The following is a 23,607-nucleotide window of genomic DNA, read 5'->3' on the forward strand; positions in this document are numbered from 1 at the left end:
AAAAGTTCACTCACTTTTAAAACAAATGTACAGTAGTATAGCGACTTATTTCTCTCCTGACAAATCAAATCCTAGCACATTTCCTAAAATGTTGTTTTTGTGGTTTATGTTAAATATGACTGTAGGACATTTTAGTAAATAACAAGTACCCATTCATCGCAGTTAATGTGCTGAAACATCATTACCATTTGAAATCTGGTCATCAATATGCTGCAGAAAAGGATATTCTGAGAAAGTGATTTAGCTTGTTATTGCACTCTTGGCTTTAAGATCTGTGGATCATGAACATCAGTATCATGAACATCAGTAACATGTCTCAAAAAACATCTACATAAACAAAAACATTGACTAATATTTACAAGACAACAACCAAATACTGATTTCAATTTAAGCATCTTCACCATTTCATGTGGAAATTTGAATAATTATTTTTCATACAAAACTCAGGCTGCTGCATATAAAAATACATACGTGTGTGTGTGTGTGTGTGTGTGTGTGTGTCTGCTTGCGTCTTAGTGTTGCACAATGTTAAAGAGAGTTTGCACAAGATCTTTACTGATCTTTATTACAAATCGAGGGCGCAGTCTGCTGGCACTGAAGACAGTGACTCGTGTAGAACAAGATAAAACCACGTAAGGGATTTAAGTCTCTTACTGTATCAATCATTCAGCAATTACACTTACAATGCTTAAGATGAACCTGAGCCTTTACAAGTCTGAATGCTGGTGAGCTCATTAGTCATAATGGTTATTTCTAACATGAGTTCTAGTGAAAAGTATGCAGCTAAAAAAGACAGTTATCTCATCATCTTATTTTATTTTACAGAACTGGCATGTTAATTCCAGTATGGTAATTCTAATATTATTTCACTTTTGCCCTTTTATCAATATTTAACATCACAATAATAAGTAAGTCGACCTTTGATGCTGATGAGTTTAACACTTTATATCTCTGTCTGTCACCGCAAAGATACAGGCTTTTAAGAGCCAATTGATTCAGGAACTGGTTAAATGCTCACTATGAAAGTGTACAGTCCCCGTTGACATCTACAAGTTATTTTAATGTTGTCATCCAAGAGTAGAAAAAATAGAAACATGGGAGTAGGAATCTCATGTCCGGGCCAATTTGTGAACCCCCGGTGAGTTGTGATAGTTCTGGAGGAGAGAGGTGAGAGCAGAAGTTGTTAAACACATCTGTAATGTCACAAGAACAAATTAAATGTTAGATGTAGTTGACTGAAAACTTAAACGCCAATCTTGAAGTATGTGTGTAACATTAATTTGGTAACTCTGAGCATAACTGTTTGCACATTTAGCGACAGCACAACACTTTATTTAGACATTTTGTTTCCTGAATTTGGAAATCACACATTTAGTGTGTGTGAGTGAGTTAGTTTGTGCTCTACAGTTGTTTTTTCATGCTTTATATAAATATTTTCCCAATACCAGATGCTTTGAATTTTAAAATGTTTTTTTATTGTAGTCCAAAGGAGTAATTGCTCACAACCTAAATGTGAATACAGGCTGCTTGTATTTGTATGTGGAAGTGTGGGCAACGCCCATGAAGTTGCCAGTCTCTCACCCTCATGGCCGTAGATATCCATGGCAGAAATCGAGAGACTCTGGTGTAGACGCCAGGTTTCTTGGCCATGGCACAGCCTGTTCCCCAGCTCACCACCCCCAGCAGACGATACCGACTGGTCTTAGACAGACAGTCATCTGCCACAAAAGGGCCACCGCTGTCTCCCTAAAACCGCAGAGGATTATAGCAGTTCACACGCATTACAGCTACTCTATTTAGGCAAGCAGAGAAAGAAATTCATGTAACTAGGAATCCAGTAACATATAAGACAACCAGGTATATGCATTGGACACACAAAGGCATTCAGCTTATAGGCAAACAATGTAGACATACACACAAGGACGAATCACAGAATAAAGATCCCTAATTAGAAACCCTAGCACAGGCATACTCTGACCTGGCAGGCATCAGTGCCTCCTTTCTCATAACCAGCACAAAACATACTGGTGGTGATCTGGTTGTCATAGTAATCAGGGGCATTACAGACATTGTCACTGATGATGGGGACGTTCGCTTCCTGGAGAATATCTGCTAGATGACCTGCAAGTGACAAATATCAAAAAATTTTCAAAGCACTCTCAGATTTCTATATATTAATTTTGTTCAAAGTGTACACTGGTGCTTGTTGTTTGTGGCAATAGCACACTGCGCACACTGAGATGTTTAAAACAAAAACTACTGAAAAGCAAAAGAAAGGCTGTCCCATTTTCACAAAAGTGCAAATAATGTCATCCAACATGTAATTTCATGCAGTGCATTACATTACAGCTGCAAAAAAATGTAGACTCACCATAGTATCCTACATTTCCCCAGCCTGTTACTGTTCCCATCTGTCCATCTATTAGTCTTTGACCGTATGCTGGCAGGCAAATGGGCTGGATGTATTCTACACACAAACATGTGTATTAAGATATAAGCAAGCACATGTACATAATAATACCTCACCACCAGACATGTGTCAGGAGAGGGAGACAGGGGAAGTGATGAAATACAACGGTCCTGATCAGTGAACCAAACACTATACTGGAAGCATGATAAGTAACAGAGAAGATAAATGAGATCCAGGCTGTAACAAATGGCAAACACTAGATGTCAGACTTGACCTACTGACACTTTGCTTTTAGAGTTTCTACTACTCCTGTCTTCTACTGCATGATAGGACATTATCATCATCAGAAGCCACCATATTTTCAGTTGTGATTGCATTCAAGTTTCATGTACATTTCAGAAACAAGTCAGTTTTATTTATATAGCCCTGTATCACAAACTTGAGCCACTGCTTTGTTCCTCTACGTCCATCTCTGCACAGGGTGTCATCATTTCGTTTTCTCTTGCATTTAGATATTGGTCATTCCCTCAAAAGATTTGCCAACCCATTAAGTATGTTGATTTAGTTTACCGTCAAAAAACAAAGCTAACCTCTGCCTCTCTCTAACCTATAATGACAAGATAAATCACACTTTCTCCTCATCCTCTTACAAGTCCCAGTAGATTACAGTAACATAAAGTAGAAGACTGATGACTTCTCATAAATAAAGTGTGGATATTTTATTAAAGGAGGTGGTCACAGTTTCCATCCCGTTCAGTGCTGATATAATCATGTTAAATAAAATAACTTTTGTCCTGCTGACTCAAATCTGGGAAGCAGACAAAACCAAAATGGATCTGTAGCTCTCTGACTCATTTCTTTGCCATTCTTCCCCATCTCTAAAAATTGTTCTCATGCAATCAAATACTAGAAGAGTGTTTTTCTCATTTGATGACATTGTGTGTATGCACTTGTGGGTCCTACCATTGAAAGTGAGGGGCTGGGCGAGAGCCAGAACAGCGATGTCCCTGCTGTTGTCATCGATGTTAGCATCTACAAAGGGCAGGTAGCTGCTGTGGTAAACGATGGTCTTCACCTCCGCCACGTTGGCGTTGACTGGTTTATTATAGATGGAGCCCAGGAGAACACGCCAGCGGTTAACAAAGCGATACCGCCTAGCATAGAAAGAGTGAAAGAGGCAGAAGCGATGATGTCTCACACAGGTTTTATACATTATAAGCTTCTTCACAAACAGTAGTTTGTGAAGAACATGATAACGAACATGATTCAGCTTGAGTCTCACACAAACGACAAAACAATTACCACAAAGTATCCCTAAAAAACGAGAGCCTGACCAATATAGGATTTTAAAGATTGATACTATCTGAAAATTTGAAAATCCTATATTATGATATATTGTCCGATAATCTTTTTTTTCTTCTTTACAGAATCACATAACATAAACAAAGTATCTTCCTAACATTTGTTATGTGTAGTTATGAGACTTCACCCAGATAACATGACATAATGCAGTTTAAAACTAAACTGTTTTATTGTTATAAATAGTACTTTTAAGTATAGCTGATTATTATTTGTGGTGGATTTTTTGGCACCAGTGTCTGGTGGACAATCTATGCAACGACAACACTAATTTTTTCTTTTCTTTTTGGATCGTCATCTATCAGCTGTTATAAACACTGATACCGATTAATAAGTAATTGGCTCATTTCGGCCAATAATATCGGCGCACCAATTTATCAGTCTGGTTCTACAAAAAATGCCAGATTTAAATCAGACCTTCTTCAGCCATACACGCCAATTCATGTGGACCCGGACTTTTCCTAATATGAAATCTAAAAATCTAAAAATAATCCAATTTGCCCATCATGTGTTAAAAGTCTGTAAAAAATTCAGGCTTGATTACTTACTCGGGGAAGCAGTGAGCTGCTGAGACAATCCATCGGTTCGAGATGATGGATCCCCCACACTGATGAACTCCGTCGTACTGCAAGCTGACCTGCCAAGGCCAACTGCCCTGCCTGGCATCAACACCACCAACTATACGGTCTGCTGCAAAACTACGCCTGCCACAGTCTGCCGAGGACAGAGCAATTGACAAAGTGGGAGAGAAAAAAAAGTTTACTGTCTGGGTAAACTGTAAGTGAAATAATTAAACATATACATACAGGTGACACAGAGCAAGGACACACAAGACAAGAGTGAGAAAAAGTGAGCGAAAGAGGAGAAAATCCGAGCTATAAAATGGATGAGGATGGAAGCCCACCATGTGGAAAAAGATGAGAGGTGAGTGCGAAGTGTGCCGGACAGAATGAGTGCAGATCTCAGCTCACGGCTTACCTTGGCACAACAGTGTGAGAACCTCCCTGCTCTCACAGTCACTGAAACAAAGACAAACAGAGTTAGTAACCGCCTGGCAGAGAAAAAAAAAGTCCTAACTTGAACTTACTGTTCAGCTTTCTCTATGTTAATCGAGTGGACAGAAGGCAGGAAGAGCAACAGAGAGGACAATGTATTAGAAGGTTAGACTGCTGTGAGAGAGGTGCAGGATCAAACAGACAGGCGTTTTTTACCATGGGAACAACGAGTCTTTGATTTTCTTGCCGAAGCTGAGCTCCTCCTGTCGGACACAGAAGAACTCCCCACCATCTGCACTGGCCTCTGGCACTGATGTGACTGAGTAATTCACCACACTAAAACAAACACACACACACACACTTTAGTACTGTATCATACTATGCTGCATGAAAACATTGAGATATAACTGTAATAAATATCTCACCTGACAAAGCCCACTTCTTCACAGCTGATGCTAGCTAGCAGCTCATTGGCTGAGGAGGAACACACCTGGCGCCATCTCCTCTGGGCAGAGTCAAAGACTCTGAGATGTTGGTCGGCAGAATTTACCTGGACTGCGGGGAATGATGTGGGGTTACTTTTAAAACAAGCTTGGTATAATCCCACACACTTTTTTTCACTGTGATGATTTAATTGTTTTTCTGAGACCAAAGTTAGTTGTCTATTTATTTCCTGCTTCTACCACAAATGTAACTTTCTTTTTGTCTATTAAACGTCCGAGTTGAGCCTGTTCTAATGGCAGTGCAGTTTATATCTTGTTTATAAGGGGGCGGTTGTGGCTAAGGTAGTAAAGTGGGTTGTCTATTGATCACAGTTCGATCACCACCTCGTCCTTGGGAAAGACACTGAACCCCAGCCACTGGGGATGCCTAAGCCAGTGCATTTCTAATTGCTGGTCCCAAACCCAGGTATAGTGTCAGGAAGAAGAAAAAACTATGCCAAATCAAATATGAGTATCATCAGATCTCCATGCTGGGTTGGAGTTGGGAGGTTCCCCAGAAAATGTTTATCCTCTGCAGTTGCCCCTATGGAGAGCAGCTGTAAGTAGAAGAATCTTGTTTATAAATATTTTAAATGTTTTCAATTTGTTATTTTATTTTGATAATTCACATTGTTTTTAAATGTGATATGCATCTGGACCTGAATATGCATCAAATTATATATCCGGTCAATGTAAAAAAACAAAATCCTGTAAAAGAACATCCTGGATCAGCACCAAAATTAATTGGAACATTTGAGGAACAACATACAAGCATCAGTAAAGTAAGAGATCTACAAGTGACAATATATTCTAGTAAGAACAACAATAAATACTAGCAAGAGCTATTAGTGCATACGGCATCAGTGGGATAAATACCTAGGGGAAGAAGTAACAGTTCACGAATAGTGTAATGAATACAAGAGAACTATAAAGAGAAAGAAAAAGAAGAGCACAGGAAGTGCATGTTGAGGTTTGGGGTTAGAGGTGTCATAAGAGGAAGTATTCTCAGAAGAGGTAAGTTTTCAAGAGCTTCTTGAAGTTAGAGAGGGATGCCCCTGTTCTGATGGCATGTGGTAGCTTGTTGGGGTGTTACTGATGATAGCAGCCGGACTGACATTGTTTTGTGTGTAGGGACGGCAGAGGCAGATGGTGTTTGTTTGAAGGAACGTAAACTTGTATCTGTCGTCTCTTACTCACCATCATACAGTCCTGTGTCTTCCTCCATTGTGCAATATGTAACTACAGAAGGGTTATAAAAAAACAGCAGGCATTTGTGAAGTCAATGATATGTATAATAGCAAATAAAGAAAGAATTTTTGATAGTGAGAACTACAGAAACACCTTGAAATAAAAAACAACAAGATTATGGTCACCACATGTTGGCCAATAATGTGTGTCTGAGTGAAAGCCCGTGGTCTGACCTACGGCCCAGACGGCTGCTCCGATGGCTCCCAAGGTCATCAGCATCACACACACCCCAATCACACGGCAGGGCGTCAATACACAGGTCAGAGAGATTCCCCTGTTCCCTGCAGACACACACACACGCACACATATATATATCTGACAGTATAAATAGAGACATACTTTATTGTATACATATACAGCAGCACTCAAGCCTTTGACATTATACAACATACAAACAAACTCAGGTGGCTAAAGAAAAGACAAAATATTACAACCGAGAACTAAAGCTCTTTTTCTGGACTCTTAAGCCAGCATACAAAAAACAAAATGACAGGTTTCAGCTCACTGTCCAAATGTGAAGGGGCATGCAGCACATTTACTGGCACAAACTAAACAGTACAAATGACAGATTAGATCAATAGTACAAAGTCTTGCATTTCTCCACAAAGCATGAACAAACTCTCAAACTAGCATATTGTGCCATGTCTGCGCCACGTGCACGAACACTTTGTTTATGCACCTACATGCGGGTGTTGTTATGGCCCTGTTATCGTCTGCTCTGAGACACAGCTTTGAGTTAATACATATGTTTCATTGCAAACACATAATGGAATAAAAAACATGTGTCATCCATTCAGATGGCTTCCTACGACACTTCTGAAGGTCACAGCCATAATTAATTTTATTAGTTACACCTGTCCTGTTCCTGCTTTCACAAGTCAGTTGTGAAAAAAGTTCACTGGTGTTTAATTATTTTGTTTCTCTTTTCCCTTCCTCTTTTTGAGATTACATGTGACTTATCAGGGATTTTTACTGTCTTTAATGTGGAGGAGAGGAGAAGTGAAAATATTAATATTGAACATACAAAAACATCCTCTGTTTATGTGAACTGTCAGTCTGTTATGCACGCCCCTTATCATTAAACATAGGTCAACTTATTTCACTTCCCACCATCAACGATTTACACAAAGCCATGGTCCTCACCATCATCATCATCTTGGTCATCATCATTTTCATCATCAAAACACTTTAAATCAGATCACAAAGCTGTAAATCTTGACCACAGGCAAAGTTTAGGCAAGGTTACATTGTGTTATCTGTTGCTTTAACTTTTATATGACTACTAAAAACTTAATGGTGTCCCAAAACACGATACATGCCTGAAAAAATCCCCAATCCAGCTGATTATATTGATGAATATTTAACTTTAAAAGTGCTACACAGCCACACTCAGGTTGAAGATGGGTTGAGATATGCTGAGATTTAAGGTAATCTATAAGCTCTGGCAGCTGCGGCACAGGCGGACTCAGTGGACTCTGCAGGTAACCCGGAAAGCTGGATCGAGATTGCGGGATTATGCCACAATATTTTGTTCAGTATGAGTGAGCGAGTGCACTATATTGGCGGACATTCTTTTCGCCTTTATTGCAGGATCTCTGTGTGAAAGGTATGAGTTGTCTCTAAAAGGTGCAACGAAATATACAGCAGACACTTTCACTTAACGACGGCTCTGTTCAAGCATTCAGGTGAGCCATGACAGTGTGACACCTTAACAATCTCACAGTTAGGAATTCAACTTATTCATTTTACATTGATATCGGATCGGTACTCCGCTTCGGCCAATATCCAAAGCTCAGGTATTGGTATCAGTATCGGGACTGAAAAAGTTGGATCGTGCATCCCTAAAAGTAATGTTTAAATGTTGCGATGGAATTGTAACATTAGGCCTATCAAATATAAATGTTCATAGGGAAGGTTAGTAAGGAGGCATTTTTATTTAGACATAGAAGGTCCCACAGGACGTGGGGCATCTGGATACTGATGATCCTGCACAGTTACCAACTCAGCGTCAGTATCCTCAGGTTATATGCAGACCCCTGAGTCTTGTGTCTTAATCTGTGCAGGTAAATAACTCAATGAATGACAAGGGACCAGTATTGCACAGAACCACTTAAACTGCTTGGTCCAATTTCTATGTTGTTATCAAGTAACGTGATAGCTGTGGAGACCTGCTAATCCAGTGACCTTAACCTCCGTCTCAGCTATCTCCTCACATCCGCTCCCTCCCTCTACACTAACAACCTCTCCCTGACCAACTCTACTGACTGCATTTCTCTGAAAATTCCCAACCCTTCCTTGCCTCCCTCTGTACCCATCTCTCTCCTACCTCTTTCCCCTGTTTGTGCCTCATGTCTGCTCCCTCTTCTTCTTCCGTACCTGTCCCCCCCCCCCCCCCCCCAAACATCCAGTGGGCATCATAATGGTGTTATTGTCCCTTCAGTTGTGAAACTGTGATCAACATTGTTGACCCGAAGGTCAGAGAGAGATGAAGGATATTCCGGCAGAAAAGTGAGAAACAAAAAGGAGAGAACATAATGAGTATATGATCAATGTCACTGGATATGTTATCACAAGGACATTACAGGCTTGTGTTCATTCATTCAGATTGTGTCTTCCAGGAAATACCTCAGTGTTTCCTCTACACACCTCAACTCCAGCACATACTCACCTAGACTCCCCAAACTCCTTCTTTCTTTCCTGCTCTCCTCCCCCCAACTCAGCACTCTTCACAATCACATTGCAGGACAGAACAAGCACTCTATTGTGTCCACGTCCACTTGAGACCACCTTGTCCTGTGTGTGTCTGCATGCGTGTTATGAGGCTGGGTTCTTCTGAAATGGCTGTGGTATTATGTGCTGACGACTACACTGCAATTGTAAGAGTTCATAGACATTTGTGAGTGTAGCTCACATGTTGTATATTTTGTTTTATAGTAACCCAATTGCCAGACAACTTTTTCACATTATGTTAAACAAGACTGGTAAAATCGTATTAAGTTTATAGTACTGTTTATTTTGAAAACAGATATAATTTCACCAACTATAAACGAGAACTGACAGCCTCCTACTATTTACTGTAAGCACTGACCCACCGTGAGTTCTGCATTGTCTAATGTTACGTTCTAGATCAGATGTTAGTAACATTGGGTCTCATGCATGAATCTTTTCTTATTTTTCTCTTTTTGTTGTTCTTGCAGAAAGCAATGAGAGGAAAACAAGAAAATCCTAAGTGGGATTCGCTGACAGTTGGTTCTTACCCACCTGAGTGTATTGATGAATTGCGTTTGATCTTGCGCATGGGGAAACGCCCCAATAAACCCATGTAAGGGCAGCAGACTTTGGCGCTGTGTGCAAAATCACAAACCAACAGGCCACTGAAATTGTACTAGTAACGTTAACCTCAAGATTTCTGCAGAGATAGAAACTTTGATTAAGTAAGTTTCATTAAAGAACATTATATTTAGTTTGTTTGTGAGCAGAGGCAGAGTAAAACAACACACACAGATGAGCACATTGGAGCCATCATTGGAGAGGTTTCTCTGTCAGGGGTGAAGCCTGATATTCCACTGGACAGTGACCTACCACAGATAGGAAACATCCCCTCAGCACCAGACAGCACACCCTGGGATCAACTAGCAAGATTTAAACACAAGCTCTCTTCTTAAGACTTGGTTGGCCCACGCATCGAGCAGCAGCAAATAAGCCGTTGCAGATTTGGTTGGGCATCTCTTCGTACCATTTTAGATGTGAAAAATCCTAATTAATGACATGTGCTGTCATAATTAGTGATTGGACCTGTGTGTGTGTGTGTGTGTGTGTGTGTGTGTGTGTGTGTGTGTGTGTGTGTGTGTGTTTGTGTGTGAGAGAGAGAATATCGGTCTTATTATGTTGTCATTTAAGCTACACCTAATTATCTTTAAGTGTGTGCCTAAACATTTAAATTTATTAAATGAATTAATAATTGTAGAAAGTTTTTGTTGTGTTTTCAAAAAGTTTATTGCTTTTTCATCATCGTTAATATTTTACAGCATTAAAATCAAGTTGGCTGTTGCTCTTACATAAGAACAAACAGGAGTCATGCAAGTACTGATTAATGTCACAATTTAAAATCAAATCTGTCTGTACGCATAATTCATGCATGAGGCTCACTGACTCTAGCTTGGCTCTGTAAGACAATTTTACTATTTCAACTATTTCAAGACCTTAATTTGTCCCCAAAGGGGCAATATATTTTGCCGTTTTAGCAATATAAAATTAGACATACATGACAACTACAACAACTACGTTAATTAAAAGTGCATGGGCAGACATCTGGGTATCTAAATACATTAAAGTTAAAGTTCAAGTGTGCCTTCTGAGCAGACGTTTACCTATTCTTTGCAAAGCTGAGCTGAGAAACAGCAGAGGGTATGAAGATGAATTTATATCTAGTTTTGACTGGTGGTTGGGAACCTGAATGCAGCATCTTAAATTCTGCATACAGGCGGTTAGAACTATCATACATGATATATTTTGTGTTCTTAAGCACACGTTTGTTGTACAGTTCAGTTAGTTTTGTCTTCTGAGCCCTGAGGATTTTGCTGCAAACTTTATATATATGTACGACATTCACATATAATTTACAACACGTTTCTCAGTTACAGCCTATTCATTTAAAAAATAAATTGTAATTTGGAAACTTGATCAAAATATATGATCAAAACAAACAATGTTGTTGCATTTGTTTCTGTTGTTGGGCTTCCCCTCAGTGACTGGGTCGTTTCTTGCCATGGCTTGTTGCCAGTGTGGTAAATGACGCTGGCATGAGAGGTGAGACTGAATCATCACTCCACACAGACGTAACGTACACACATTTTATTTTGGGTTATTTCTATTTTCATCCATGAGTCACATGACCAGCCAGAAGCAGCACCATGGAAAAAGTTTACTGTGCCATTACTCATTCTCTGCGATGTTGGGAGGGATACCCTTAACTCTGCACTGACTACGCCCTCCCACTACAGCGCCTCACTGTTGGGTGAAAAGAAACAGCTGTGTACCAGCTGAGATGTATAGCTGTCCACGCCCACCCCAAACCACATTTGAGAAAAAAACATGAAAATACATAGAAAGCACATTGTGTATTAAGAATACTTAATAATAAATATAACAAATTATACATGTTTTCTTTCAGAAATCAAATTTTCTTTCGTCTGAAGGGACTTTCTAAATAGGCTAATATCTACTAATCTAAATAGCTCCCCCCAAAAGTGTTATTGCTATACTGTAACTGTTTGTCTTTCCAAAGGCTTATAAACAGTCATGGCCACAAATCTGCTTCTCTGTGGAAAACCCTCTGGAACTCTTCTTTGCGAGACAAAACAATCCCAATTTATGGTCTGTTTACTAGCTTTTTTCCAGAACTTCCAACAGTGTCACAGTATTCATCAGCAGCAGATAGTTTGCTCTGTTGTTTCAGCCGAGTGGGTTTTTCAATGGCCACTGTCAATATTTAGAGAGCAGGGCAGCAGATACTGTACATAATGCCGATATCATTACACAGGATTTTTTTTTTTTTAAATCAATCTAATATACAGTAATCAATAAAATAGAAAAATACATTGTGTTATGCTGTAGATGTCAGGACTTGATTTGTTTGAGTAGGGTACAGTTTGTCTGAAGTGACGTCATTCAACTGCATTATTCTCTACAGTATAACAATATAATATTTGAAACGAGCCAGTTATGGCTTTAGATTAGGTGTTTTAACATTTAGGATGGGAGAAACATGTTAACATTTAGAAAAGTTGATTTAGGGCTTGAAAATGACTTTTTCACCACCTTCACAAAAACTCGCAACGGGAAGCACAAACATCATTCCTCAGCAGCCACACTGACAAGTCCTGAATACATTTTTTGTTTCTCTGCCTTGTGAGTGTGCGGTCTATCACTACTCTTTTGTTATGGAGATGGTTCTGACATGCAAGCACAGTAGCGTTTATAATTTCTTCAACATTACTTTTATGACTTCTCGTCCGTGTTGTCTTAAAGCAGTAGTTTGAAAAATAATCGGGCTTCAAGGATCATGGACAAGCTTAGCATCTGAATGCAGAGTCAACATCTACTGTGTCCTTTGTCCTCTTAGATGCACTGACGTCTGGAAACAGATTACAAAACAACTTTCAAAACAGGAAGATCATATTTTCTGTATCTGGCCCATCAAAAATAGTATTGATCTTAATTTTACACATATTCACTCCAATTTAAATAAGAAAAAGGGTTTAAAGGGGAAAAATCCCTTTCCTGAGTAGACTAAAGTGAACCCAGGTGTGGTAAGTGTGCAGACACAGAAGGAGACCTCACACACACAAACAGATGAAGACACAGCGGATGCTCTGACTCATGTTGTCATGGAGGAAAAGTAAAAATAAACACCATCAAACTGTGATGTAAATATTAGCCTGATTAGAAAAATATCCTGCACACTGGAGTGCTTGCGTGTCAATGTGCATGTTTGTGTTCCTCTTCTTGTCTTCAAATGTAGTAAGCATGTCACGATTAAAGTACACTGCTTGGATCTGAAAATAGATGATGTCCCACCTACACTACGCACATCCATACACAAAATAAGCCACACCAAATGTGCCACTCCTAGACTGTGTTTCTCTTGTAATTACACACACCAAAGTCCCAGCCTGACTCACGGCATCTGGGTGGACCTTCTTCAGTCAAGCAAAAGAAACTACAAAACCAAACGTCTAGCTGAACATGTTCCGACATAGAAAGTAAGTTACAGCACAACAAGGATGCAATGACCAAAGAAGACATGCTGATGAGAACAGCAGATAAGTGATGTTTTCAACTTAAGACTTCACTTAATGGGAGACTGTTGGCTTCACTGTACCGACACTGAATTCATCACTGCATTGTAAGGTAGGTAAGTTTAATGTTGTCTAGCAGGGTAATTGGGTAAAACATATAACGGGTGAATTTACTTTCACTTAAGTGACCAACACATATATGCATCACAAAAAGAGTTTCACAGTTCACACTGACAGGGGTTGTTTGTTTATGACTGCTGCTAGAGTGTGTCGTTATTGCTGTATATATAATGACTTGCAATAAACTGTAATTTAGTGCAAAGGCCTTCAGTTATAAACATCACTATCACATTTCTATTTGGGTTCAAACTTAATCTGGATGAAAAAATTCAATAGCCAATAGAAGTATGTGTTTCCCAAGATGAAAGAAAAAACCTCAAAAATAAACCCAGTGCACATCAGAGAGACAGCCAGGCAGCTTTAAACAAACCAGTTAATCGTTAACTGTCAAGTGGACTGATGTCTGGTCCCAAATACAGAAAGCAGGCAGCCTGACCAGCACAGCATTTTAATCTGTGCATGTGTGTGTGTGAGTGAAGGATTCGGGAGGGGTCGAGAGAATGAGAGCAAGAGCAACGGTGTATGTACTATGTGCACTCACCCATCTTCCCCTCTGTCACAACTTTCTCAGCATACATCTGCATACAGTATGGGTCAGAGGGCAACAATAGATGATCTGTCTCCTTCCTTCCTCTCGTTCTTCCTTCCTTCCTTCTCTCCTTGACTCCTCAGGGCAGGTGGTCTGTGCCCTTGGCAGTCACTTTTGCCTGGTAATACAATATTTGGGCTCATAAGTGACAAACAGCATATTGTAGGTAGTACTACATTTTTTCCAATAAACATTTATCAGAGAGACAACCAGGTGGACAGAGATATGGGATTAAGTTTGAACTGACTAATTCCTAAGATGGAGAACTGATGAACTAGTCAGTCCATGTGAGAAATGACTTTGAATACTAACTGAGCTACTTTTCCTACTATTTATATTTTAATTTTCCATCATGTGAACAAGCTTTTTCTGCCACTGCATATATAAACTTTTAGAACTTTTGTCTTTAGTAAGCCTCACCAAAGGTTACCAGTTACAGTATAACTGTCCTGACATTAAGTCATATGAATTAAGGCTATAGTTTATTGTAAGTAAAGTATAATATAAGTAAGTTCCATCTCCTATCACATGACTATACAATAAAAAGATAAAAATAAAATGTTTTTATTGATGTTATGTTGTTTAAAGGCCTGTAAAGACTATAAAATAAAGATGTTGCTATGATAATTGTATCACTTTAGTATTGGACATGTGGATAAACAGGTTCAACAGACCAAATGTCTTAAAAATAAACTGTAATGTAGAAATAATTCAAACTATACAAAATGTCTACTTTATTTTACTAAAACATTTTCAATATCAAATTACTACTAACTAGGCCACTAGAAGGCCTATATTGCAGCATAGCCTTGAGAAAGATTAATGAGAATTTAACTAATGACACCAAAAGTAGGCTAATAGCTAATTGTTTGTTTTCAGAGTTAGCATAACACCACAGGTCTGAAATAAACTTTCCAGAAAGTGCCTCACCTGTCTTATCTCGCAGCAGGTGGAGCCCTGACCTTCTCCGTTAGTGACAAATAGTTGTTTTTTGTCCGCTTCGAAAATATATATTTTTTAAAAACACACTTTTGCCTCTTAGACAGGCGACAATACTGTTTAAACGCCACTACAGAAAGTTTTCGGTAAATTGCTCTCTCCACAGGTTACTGACCCCAACGATAGAAGAAGGCAGAAAAAAAAAGTGGCAAAGATTTCAGCGATCGTTTCTATCAACCGAAGCCACCGGCGCCCGCTTCTAATAGAGAAGAGAGACACATTTGGAGGATTGGACAGACGGAAACAAAGTTAGTGAAAGTTTATCCGAAGTTTGTCGGTTTGTGCGGTGGTCGTCCTGTGAGCGCTCAGCTGCGCAGACTAGAGGGGCACGAGTGACGTCAGCTTACGTTTCTGAGTGGACTAATGGGGCACGAGAGCTCTCACAGGCTGCCCGACCCTGCAGACCTGCTACAGGTGGACACACTGTCCTACTAGCGTGGATAAGCATAATAACATACAGCTTAATGGGGGGAGAAAGTGATTAAAGGATGTCAGCTATTGTTTTGGAGATTTCTCTCAGCAAGTGTGATCCCTCATATTGTTGAGTAAGCAAACACAACCACCACCTACAGACACACATGCGCACAATGTTTATGTGTAGTAGGCTAAGTTCCCTTTGCTGACTTCAAAGCCCAGTTCCTTTTTGGCAGAGAAAAGATAAAAGGGAAGTTGGACAATCAGATCTATAAGCCCGTGTTCTGGAAGAAGCACGCACATCACTTACTTGACTAAGAGCTAGAGGAGGGTAGATTGGCAGATAAAAGGATCACTGAGTCCCAGAGAGGGAGGAGCAGGTCACTGAGGGAGGAAGACCACAACAAAACAGCCACAGAAGGAAGAGAAGAAGATGGGTGGACGAGTGGCACAGAGCTGCTGGCTGCTGCTGACACTCTCTCTAAAAGGTAAGACCACCAGCAGCATCCAAGGTGGCATCTGGTACTGTGAAGATCAGCTGACCCCATCAGCTGATCTTTCTGTAGTTTCAGAAAGACTGAACACAATTAACTTGTTGAGCCTGACAGTTCTTAGAGTGACATTATAAAAATCATAAAGCTGGTCACAAGGAGGATTATGTGTCATGTTATACTGCAGTTTTTCTGGGGCAACAAGTAGGCTACATGCTTAATGTGTCTGTGTTCTTGTTGGCAGTAAAATATTTTAATTTTTTTCCGTGTGATTTTGTTGATGACTTCAAAAACGGTCCAATCATTATCTGTTAAAAGCATCCAGTGAGTTGAGACCAAGTACAGTCCATATGAACAGACAAATTCCTTATTTCTAAGTATTAAGTATTTAAACAAAAAACGTTTAAAAAATGTCCATATAAGCTGTAATGCCTGGAAAACACACACAGAGAAGTCGAGAAGTGTACCAATACTGTATTGTAACATTGGTATGTTGTGTAAGATGTGTCAGTTACTTTGACATTGTTTGTCTCTGGATAATAATAATAATATTAAGTCAAACTAATATAGTAACTTCATAAAATCAATATTTTCAATCATTTATCTCATTAATTATTATCATTGTGTGGTAAAGTTTTAAATATTTTCTCACAGTGCACAGTGACACTGTGATTATTTTTAAACATTCAATCTGTAAAATCAGAGGAAACAATGAACCATTTGAAAGCAACCTGGTGATTATAACATAATAACCTGCTGTACAACCTACACATATTCCCTGCCTGGCAGGTATTCTTGCTGGTGATTGGTCAGTTCATCTCCCCTCCAGTCCGATCTGTGCTGTGACTGGTTCCTCTATAGTTCTCCCTTGTTCCTATGACTACCCCCAAATGAAAATCAAAGAAGAGGGAGGACTCTCTCCTCAGGTAATTCAATAAAGAAGGCATTGTTGTTGTAATATATTCTGCAGTGTGTCTTTAACCAGAAGGCTTTCTCTGCCGAGGCTCAAATCTGTAATCAGAATGAATAGAAACGTGAATCTATAGGGCTTGATTAAGGCTAACTGCACTTTTATTTTAACAGCTGTATATTTTTCTGTATTAGGGTGGAGAAGGACAACAGTACAAAGTTTTGTCTGAGATGTGGTGTCTCGAAGACAGCCGCTGCATCACACCGAGGTATTGTTTAAGGCACACAGAAACATGCACAAGACCAGAACTGTGCAAAGAGATCATAGCACAGGGTTTACACACACACATAAAGTATCTAACTCTGTCTGTCCATCTCAGCTATGTCTTTCACAGTGCCGGTATCTTCCCACATCCATCCTACCAGAACAGGGTGAAGTACCTGGGACAACAAGGAACAAAAAACTGTTCTCTGAGGATTGATGATCTCAGACAGTCAGACAGCGGAGCATACGTATTTCACCTCATAACCAGCCACCCTACACAGAAGATGCCAGAGCAGAGCGGGGTACAGCTGCTGGTGGCAGGTGGGAATATTTAATTTACAAATAATACTACAACTGATCATAATCAACATGATCACCATCATCATAGTCATTATCATCCTCCTCAGCTCCACAATTATCAATCAGTAATTCCATATCTGTAGACTTTAGTATTTAACAGAATATAAACATAAAGCAAGAAGTCAAATGACAACAACAGTTATGTGAAAAAAACTATGTGAAAATACAAAATGTGCCTTAAAGAGTCAAGTCATTCATCAGTTCCCCAATACAAATGTGCAGTACTGTCTTTAAAGAGCCTGCAAGTTTGTATCTGGTCCTAGCACGCAGAAATCACTAATCACTAATGCGGGTAGTAATAAAATGTGGTAGAATCTCTGTTGTTGGCTCAAATAATTTAAAATAGGTTTTACATCTGTATGTATTTGCCAACGTGGCGTTTACACCAATTTATAATATTAAATACAAAGTAGAGAGCTGATTTTTATGAATTATCTCAGTCTTAAAGAAAGAGCTGGCAGTCTTATGTCTGTTGACACTGACAAAGTCTTTTCATTTTACCTTCCTCTATGTTGTGTCTGTTTTTGTCCTCCTTTGTGTCTCACTCACTGGCGCACTGTCTTACTGTCTGTCTGTTGCCTCCTGCCTGTCTGTCTGGGATTAACTGCTCAGTTACAATAACAATACTGAGTGTTAGATGTTTAGTAGTAATTGTTCAAGAATTAAGAATACTTTGCGACCTTGTTTAATAACAAGCATTGACCATTTCCTTTTTGGAAACCTCTGCTTGACTTTTTGTGCTATTTAAGAGAAGCAGAACTGAAACTGACTACAGGCTATTTAAACTAGAAATGCTGTAAGTGCTCAGCTTGACATAATAATCAGTTTCACAATTCACAGCAAAATCACTCACAGCCAGACATGTAGGGATATGGGTATTTAGACCAATTTAAGGTATTAGGCCTGTTGAAAAGCCATCTCATTTTGTGTGTGTAGGGTTGGGTGGTTGGTGTTGGTAAGTAATGTTTGTCCACCACCAAGGTTGAGAAACGGTCTGAGTGAAGTCACACTTTTGTTCTTTTCTTGTTTTTTTCTCTGTTACCATACTGTGTCATCCTTTGTGGTTCACATTAAGAGCTAATACTAAACAACCAGAAACGGTTCGGGCGGCTGTGCCTCAAGAGGTAGAGCTGCTCATTAATCGGAAGATCAGCGGTTCCTCCAGGCTGCATGTCAAAGTGTCCTTGAGCAAGAACTGAACCCTGAATTGAACCGATGGCTGTTCCATCGGTGTATGAATGTATGAATGTTAGTTTCTGTTTGACTGTATGAATGTGTGAATGCAATGTAATGTAAAAGCGCTTTAAGTGGTTTTAAAGACTAGAAATACAGAGACAAACAAATACAGAGCATTTACATTAAGAATAAAGTAGAACAGAAACAAATAGAAATCAGAGAAAAGTTGGGTACCTATATTCAGCTGAAGGATTCTCCACTCAGAATTGTCATTTCACATGCATGTTTCATGATAGTCATTCAGGAATCGTAAAAAAACACTTAAGATGTGTTTTGGCCGTGAAGAGTTCAGTCCAGTTAGTTAGACCCAATGGCAGGGTTAGTGAGAGGCTTTGCAATTCAAAAAGCAAAAACTATTAATTCACAAAAAATATTAAACCTTTAAATGAATATTTAAAAGTTTAATATTTGTGTATTGCTTTAATATTTGTGTTTTGCTAAACAACTTGTGACAATGAACCTGGTGAGAACACGGGGAACTGGAGTTTTGAATGAGTGAAGCATAAAGATAGTCTTCTTGGTTGAACTTACACTGAGCTTCATAAATAAACATTAGACACAGTGTGTTTTAAAAATACAATTTTTGCCACCAATTGGGTATTTCTTGCTTGGTAGAGAAAAAAAAACACTTTTAGACCATCGTTTACTAGAAGGTATTGAACAGGGGAAAATATCCAAGATAATAAAGTAATCATTAATATTAATTGTTTTGATCACAGTGTTTCTGTACCATGGCATTATTGGTTGTTCACAAATAAACTTCTGGAAACAATCTTGCAGAAACATCCTTACAAGAGAGCAAAGCACTGGCTCTCAATATTACCAGTCGAGGAATTAGTACATTAGATTAGATTAGATTAGATTCAACTAAATTGTCATTGTCATTGTCATCACATGTCATGGTTAGATGCTATCTGCATTTCATTGCTCTGTACCTAGGAGCAACGAAATGCAGATAGCATCTAACCAGAAGTGATTAAGCAGTAATTAAATAAAATATGGCACATTATTATACAAAGTGCAAGGTATGGATGATATATAAATATAAATATAAAAATATATCTACATGAATGTCTATTGCTACAGTAACAGGTTATGACTATGGAAGTACAGTATGAATAACTAAGTATGTACAGTAGTGCAAATGTGATTATTGTGGGGCTACAGTAGGTACGGTAATGCAAAGGAATGATTTACATTATAAACAGAATGTGCAGTACGAATGTACAGTAGTGCAATGATATGCTCAGATGGAAAGTGCAGTTAATAGTGCAGTGGTGTCAAAGTCCATTAAGGCAGTTCAACTGAGGTAAGTGTATCAGGTTCAGTCCAGGGGAGGATGGCGAGTGTAAATGTGAGGGGATGCAGGATGAGGGTTAGAGTGTGTGTGTATGTGTGTGAAGGGAGGTGGGGCGTTGGGTGGCAGAGTTCAGCATGGAGACAGCTGTAGGGAACCTGGTGGTTTTTGTTCGTAGGCTCCTGTAGCACCTCCCAGTGGGCAGGAGGGCAAACAGTTTGTGTGCTGGGTGGCAGAAGTCTCTCCTAATGTTTATTGTTCTCCTGAGACAACGCTTCCTGTAAATGTCCTTAATTGCAGGAAGTGTGGCTCCAGTGATGCACTGAGCAGTTTTCACCACCTTCTGCAATTCCTTCCGGTCCGAGACAGAGCAGCTCCCGTACCAGACTGTAATAGAGTTGGTTAGGATGCTCTTGATGGTGCAGCGGTAGAAGTTCACCAGGATGTCAAGGATTAATGATAATTGTGTTTACTTTTCGCTGTTTTCTCCAGACTCCTCCAGCGCAGTCACAGTGTCCGCAAGTCCATCCAGGGACATCACTGAGGGCGTATCCTTACGTCTGGCCTGCTGCGGCCCTGCAGCTGGTCCACAGGCCCATTTCAGATGGTACAAGAGCACAGGCACCAGCCCAACACACACTGGACAGGTGTGGAACATCACTAAAGTGACATCTGATGACTCAGGCAGCTACTACTGTCAGATACAGACTGGAGATAAAGTGCAGAACTCAACAATGCTACCCATTGATGTAGAGTGTAAGTGAAGTTTAATCCTGATTTAGTTTCATATTGTTGTGTAAAAGAATGTGCCCTGTACAAATCTACTGCGTACAAGCTAGGATAAACAGACATCTACAAAGTACACTGATTTATTCATTCATTCATTAACTTTATCAGTTTGTTCTGTCATGCATGTAACTCAAAAAAGCAGGAGGAAAGAAGACACATACTATTGCTGTACTTAACATAAGTGAAGGTGCTGCTAGTTCAAATGCGGTTTGGTAACTGTGTTAGAATCTCATATGACTTGAAGCCAGGTGTAACTGATCTCCTTCCTTCCTCCTCATCTAGACTCTCCTAGAAACACCGCTGTGTCAGTCTTTCCTGCTGGAGAGCTACAGGCCAGGCTTCCTGTGACTCTGACCTGCAGCAGCGATGCTAACCCACCTGTCCACACCTACGCCTGGTACCAGGGTGCAGCATGTCTCCCGACAGCAGACAAAAGCTGTCATCCAGCAAGTCAATCCCTGGCTACGCCCACGGGAACAGGCTCGACACTTAGCAGTGCCAACATCACCGCTGAGAAATATGGGGAGCACTGCTGTGTAGCAAGCAACAGACATGGATCACAGACTTACAGTGTAATACTCAGACACTCTACAGGTAGGTGAATCAACCATGTTTGCTCCACAATCCTGCAGTCTTTCAATATGTTGGCAGGAGATTGAGCCACCAACCCTGTGGTTAATGGCTAACCCGCTCTGCTACCAGAGCTACAAACACACCGGATTTTAAGGAAAACTCAAATCAAAACCCCACATTGTTGCATTGTATTCATTTCAAATATTATTAAACACCTTTACTTTATACAAACTGTTATTGGTCCAAGGTCCAGCCATGCACATGCACATTGTATTAAAGAAATACTGCCCAAGAGAGTAAGTTCTGGCTCTCATCCTTTCTCCGTCCATTAGAAAAGACCCCGTCCGACACTTCAGGAAGAAGATTGCTGCTTCTCGGAGTAACCATCTGTGTTTTACTGGCTATTATAGCCATAGTGGCCTTTCTCATGGCAAGGTGAGTTCAGTCTCTTACAGCTGATCGGCATTATTATGTGTTATTAATATATGTGTGTATTATTATTTCCTGTTTTATTTCTTTGATCTATCAGAATTTTAGCATCAACAATCTCAACTGGTACTGTAGGTGTATTGGACAAAATAAGTAAAACAAAGGAAGCAAAATATTCATTGCTTCAGTACTAATAAGCATCATTAATAACATAAGACCTCAAATTTATAGAACATTTGTGATGCTGGGTCTGAAATCTTCCTAATGCATCATTGATCATTCATAACAGTATCCATTCAAAGGTTGAAGTGGTGCTGAGAGTAGTGTAAATATAAGCCACATATCTTCAGTGTCTGGGTTTGGGTTACATACAGAGTTACATACATAAAAGTTTATAAAATTTACTTAATATTTTACTGTATTTTCATGAGTTGTTTGTCTGTCCTTTCAGGAGACGAATGTCACTCAGACACCAGTCGTATGTCCTCACCGAGACAACAGCTACAGCACCGTAAGGACTCAGCGAACCCAGGACTTCTGCTGAACCTGGACGAAGTACAAAAACAAATTACAAACCCGCTATAACCACTAAATACATTAGAGACCTTTTTTTTATCACACTCAAGAATTTTCTTTCACAATACCCTTGGACACTCTTGTGCGTTTACCTTCATACCTCATGTTGCCAAGTAAACCACCATAACATAACAACCTTACTACTAGTATTGCACCACATATTGAACCCATGATTGAAATCACGTACTTCCAAGACTGCTGACAGTGGGGCCAAATCACACACAGTGTGAGAACCTGAAGATCATATGATGCATGTTACTGTACACTCAAGGAAGCATGTCAAAACGGAAACCCCTAATTCCTGCATTTCAATGTGCTGAGCTAACGAGGGGGAACTTGGCTGACTTGGGCTTTAAGAGCAATGTCAGAGCAATTGTGTGTGCTGTGAGATGACCTCGGTGCTGCTGTCAGGAATTATCCCAGCAATCATCAGGACATACTTATTATAAGTGACATAGACTGGAAATCTTCTGTTACCCCTTTGTCATTACGAAACTTCTTCTACTTTGTGAACAGATGTGAATTTGAATACACCTGTCACGGTTCATCAGACACTGGATGCAGACCACAGACGACACAGTTGTTAGCACTGATACTTTTCCTGGAGTTTGAGAGAACACAGAGCACACAAGGTACCATATAAGTAATGTCACACTCAAGCAGCTTCTGACAGCCCGTTAGTGATGATGACCATGAAGATGATGACGGAAAATATTTTCATAATGATCCAATTAAAAGTTGTTAGTTGGGACAGGGTCGCATCTGTGTGGTTTTGAGTAAACTCTTCAGTGTGATAAGGCTCTAATAGATAATGACCAGAGCCTGAGGAGAAGTGGAGGAGGATGAAGACCAAGAGGACAGTGACTCTGACACCAGGACGTCCATCTACAAAATGTACTTGTTTCTCTTTAGTCTGTTTTTAGAACATTGCTTTTGTTTTAAAGTGAGAGTAAAGTGGTGCACATAGCTTCTAGTTTTATAGTTTAAGTTAACAAGGGTGTACACTGCTTCATTTCTCAAACATTTAAAGAAACATTTTCACATATGTGCACATCTGTTTTGTTTGGCTTCATTCACTGTACATTTATATACTTTAACAAGAAATTGAGCTAATTAGCGGTGCACATTTTGTAACGCCACTGATTCCATCCTATTAAATGTTTCATTTTAACACTTGAAAGGTACCGCATATGTATGTCATCTGAGATGTGTTCTAAATTTAATAAAAAGCTTATTCTAATTTCCATTTTCCAACACTTGCCTGGT

General features: G+C 39.6%; 2 protein-coding genes across 3 annotated transcripts; one reads left to right on the forward strand and one right to left on the reverse strand.

The window, feature by feature from the left end:
• Window positions 1-239: 239 nt before the first annotated feature.
• On the reverse strand, window positions 240-15,319 carry hpn (hepsin). Of its 2 annotated transcripts, none has more exons than XM_038712014.1 (13): window positions 14,934-15,319; window positions 13,956-14,121; window positions 6,620-6,775; window positions 6,444-6,485; window positions 5,190-5,319; window positions 4,981-5,100; window positions 4,748-4,788; window positions 4,318-4,483; window positions 3,374-3,564; window positions 2,372-2,467; window positions 1,979-2,121; window positions 1,582-1,746; window positions 240-1,154 (listed from the first exon to the last, which is right to left on the reverse strand). In XM_038712014.1, the coding sequence occupies exons 2-13, from the start codon at window positions 13,996-13,998 to the stop codon at window positions 1,110-1,112; spliced, it is 1,338 nt and encodes a 445-aa protein (XP_038567942.1). In that variant the 5' UTR covers window positions 13,999-14,121; window positions 14,934-15,319; the 3' UTR covers window positions 240-1,109. The 2 variants fall into 2 exon arrangements, with proteins under 2 accessions (XP_038567942.1, XP_038567943.1); XM_038712015.1 differs by having other exon boundaries at window positions 6,668-6,775; window positions 14,934-15,316.
• Window positions 15,320-15,454: 135 nt separating this feature from the next.
• cd22 (cd22 molecule) lies at window positions 15,455-23,597 on the forward strand. Its single transcript, XM_038712016.1, has 8 exons — window positions 15,455-15,904; window positions 16,697-16,833; window positions 17,012-17,085; window positions 17,197-17,402; window positions 20,467-20,730; window positions 21,046-21,357; window positions 21,669-21,771; window positions 22,217-23,597. The coding sequence occupies exons 1-8, from the start codon at window positions 15,850-15,852 to the stop codon at window positions 22,278-22,280; spliced, it is 1,215 nt and encodes a 404-aa protein (XP_038567944.1). The 5' UTR covers window positions 15,455-15,849; the 3' UTR covers window positions 22,281-23,597.
• The last annotated feature ends 10 nt before the right edge of the window (window positions 23,598-23,607 follow it).

The sequence above is a fragment of the Micropterus salmoides genome, unplaced genomic scaffold (genome assembly GCF_014851395.1).
Source record: "Micropterus salmoides isolate LMB-PRFRI ecotype aquatic unplaced genomic scaffold, ASM1485139v1 Ms_hic_scaffold_11, whole genome shotgun sequence".
NCBI classification, from domain to species: Eukaryota; Metazoa; Chordata; class Actinopteri; order Centrarchiformes; family Centrarchidae; genus Micropterus; species Micropterus salmoides.

Bases quoted from the DNA above. Each gene is read 5' to 3' on its own strand.
- hpn (XM_038712014.1), bottom strand. From the start codon at position 13,998: ATGCAGATGTATGCTGAGAAAGTTGTGACAGAGGGGAAGATGG. The intron at 5,320-6,443 runs GTGAGTAAGAGA...CATTCCCCGCAG, and splicing joins AGACACAGGACTGTATGATG to TCCAGGTAAATTCTGCCGAC. The intron at 1,155-1,581 runs GTGAGAGACTGG...TCTCTCCTCCAG, and splicing joins GGATATCTACGGCCATGAGG to AACTATCACAACTCACCGGG.
- cd22 (XM_038712016.1), top strand. From the start codon at position 15,850: ATGGGTGGACGAGTGGCACAGAGCTGCTGGCTGCTGCTGACACTCTCT. The intron at 20,731-21,045 runs GTAAGTGAAGTT...CTCCTCATCTAG, and splicing joins GCTACCCATTGATGTAGAGT to ACTCTCCTAGAAACACCGCT. The intron at 21,358-21,668 runs GTAGGTGAATCA...TCCGTCCATTAG, and splicing joins AATACTCAGACACTCTACAG to AAAAGACCCCGTCCGACACT.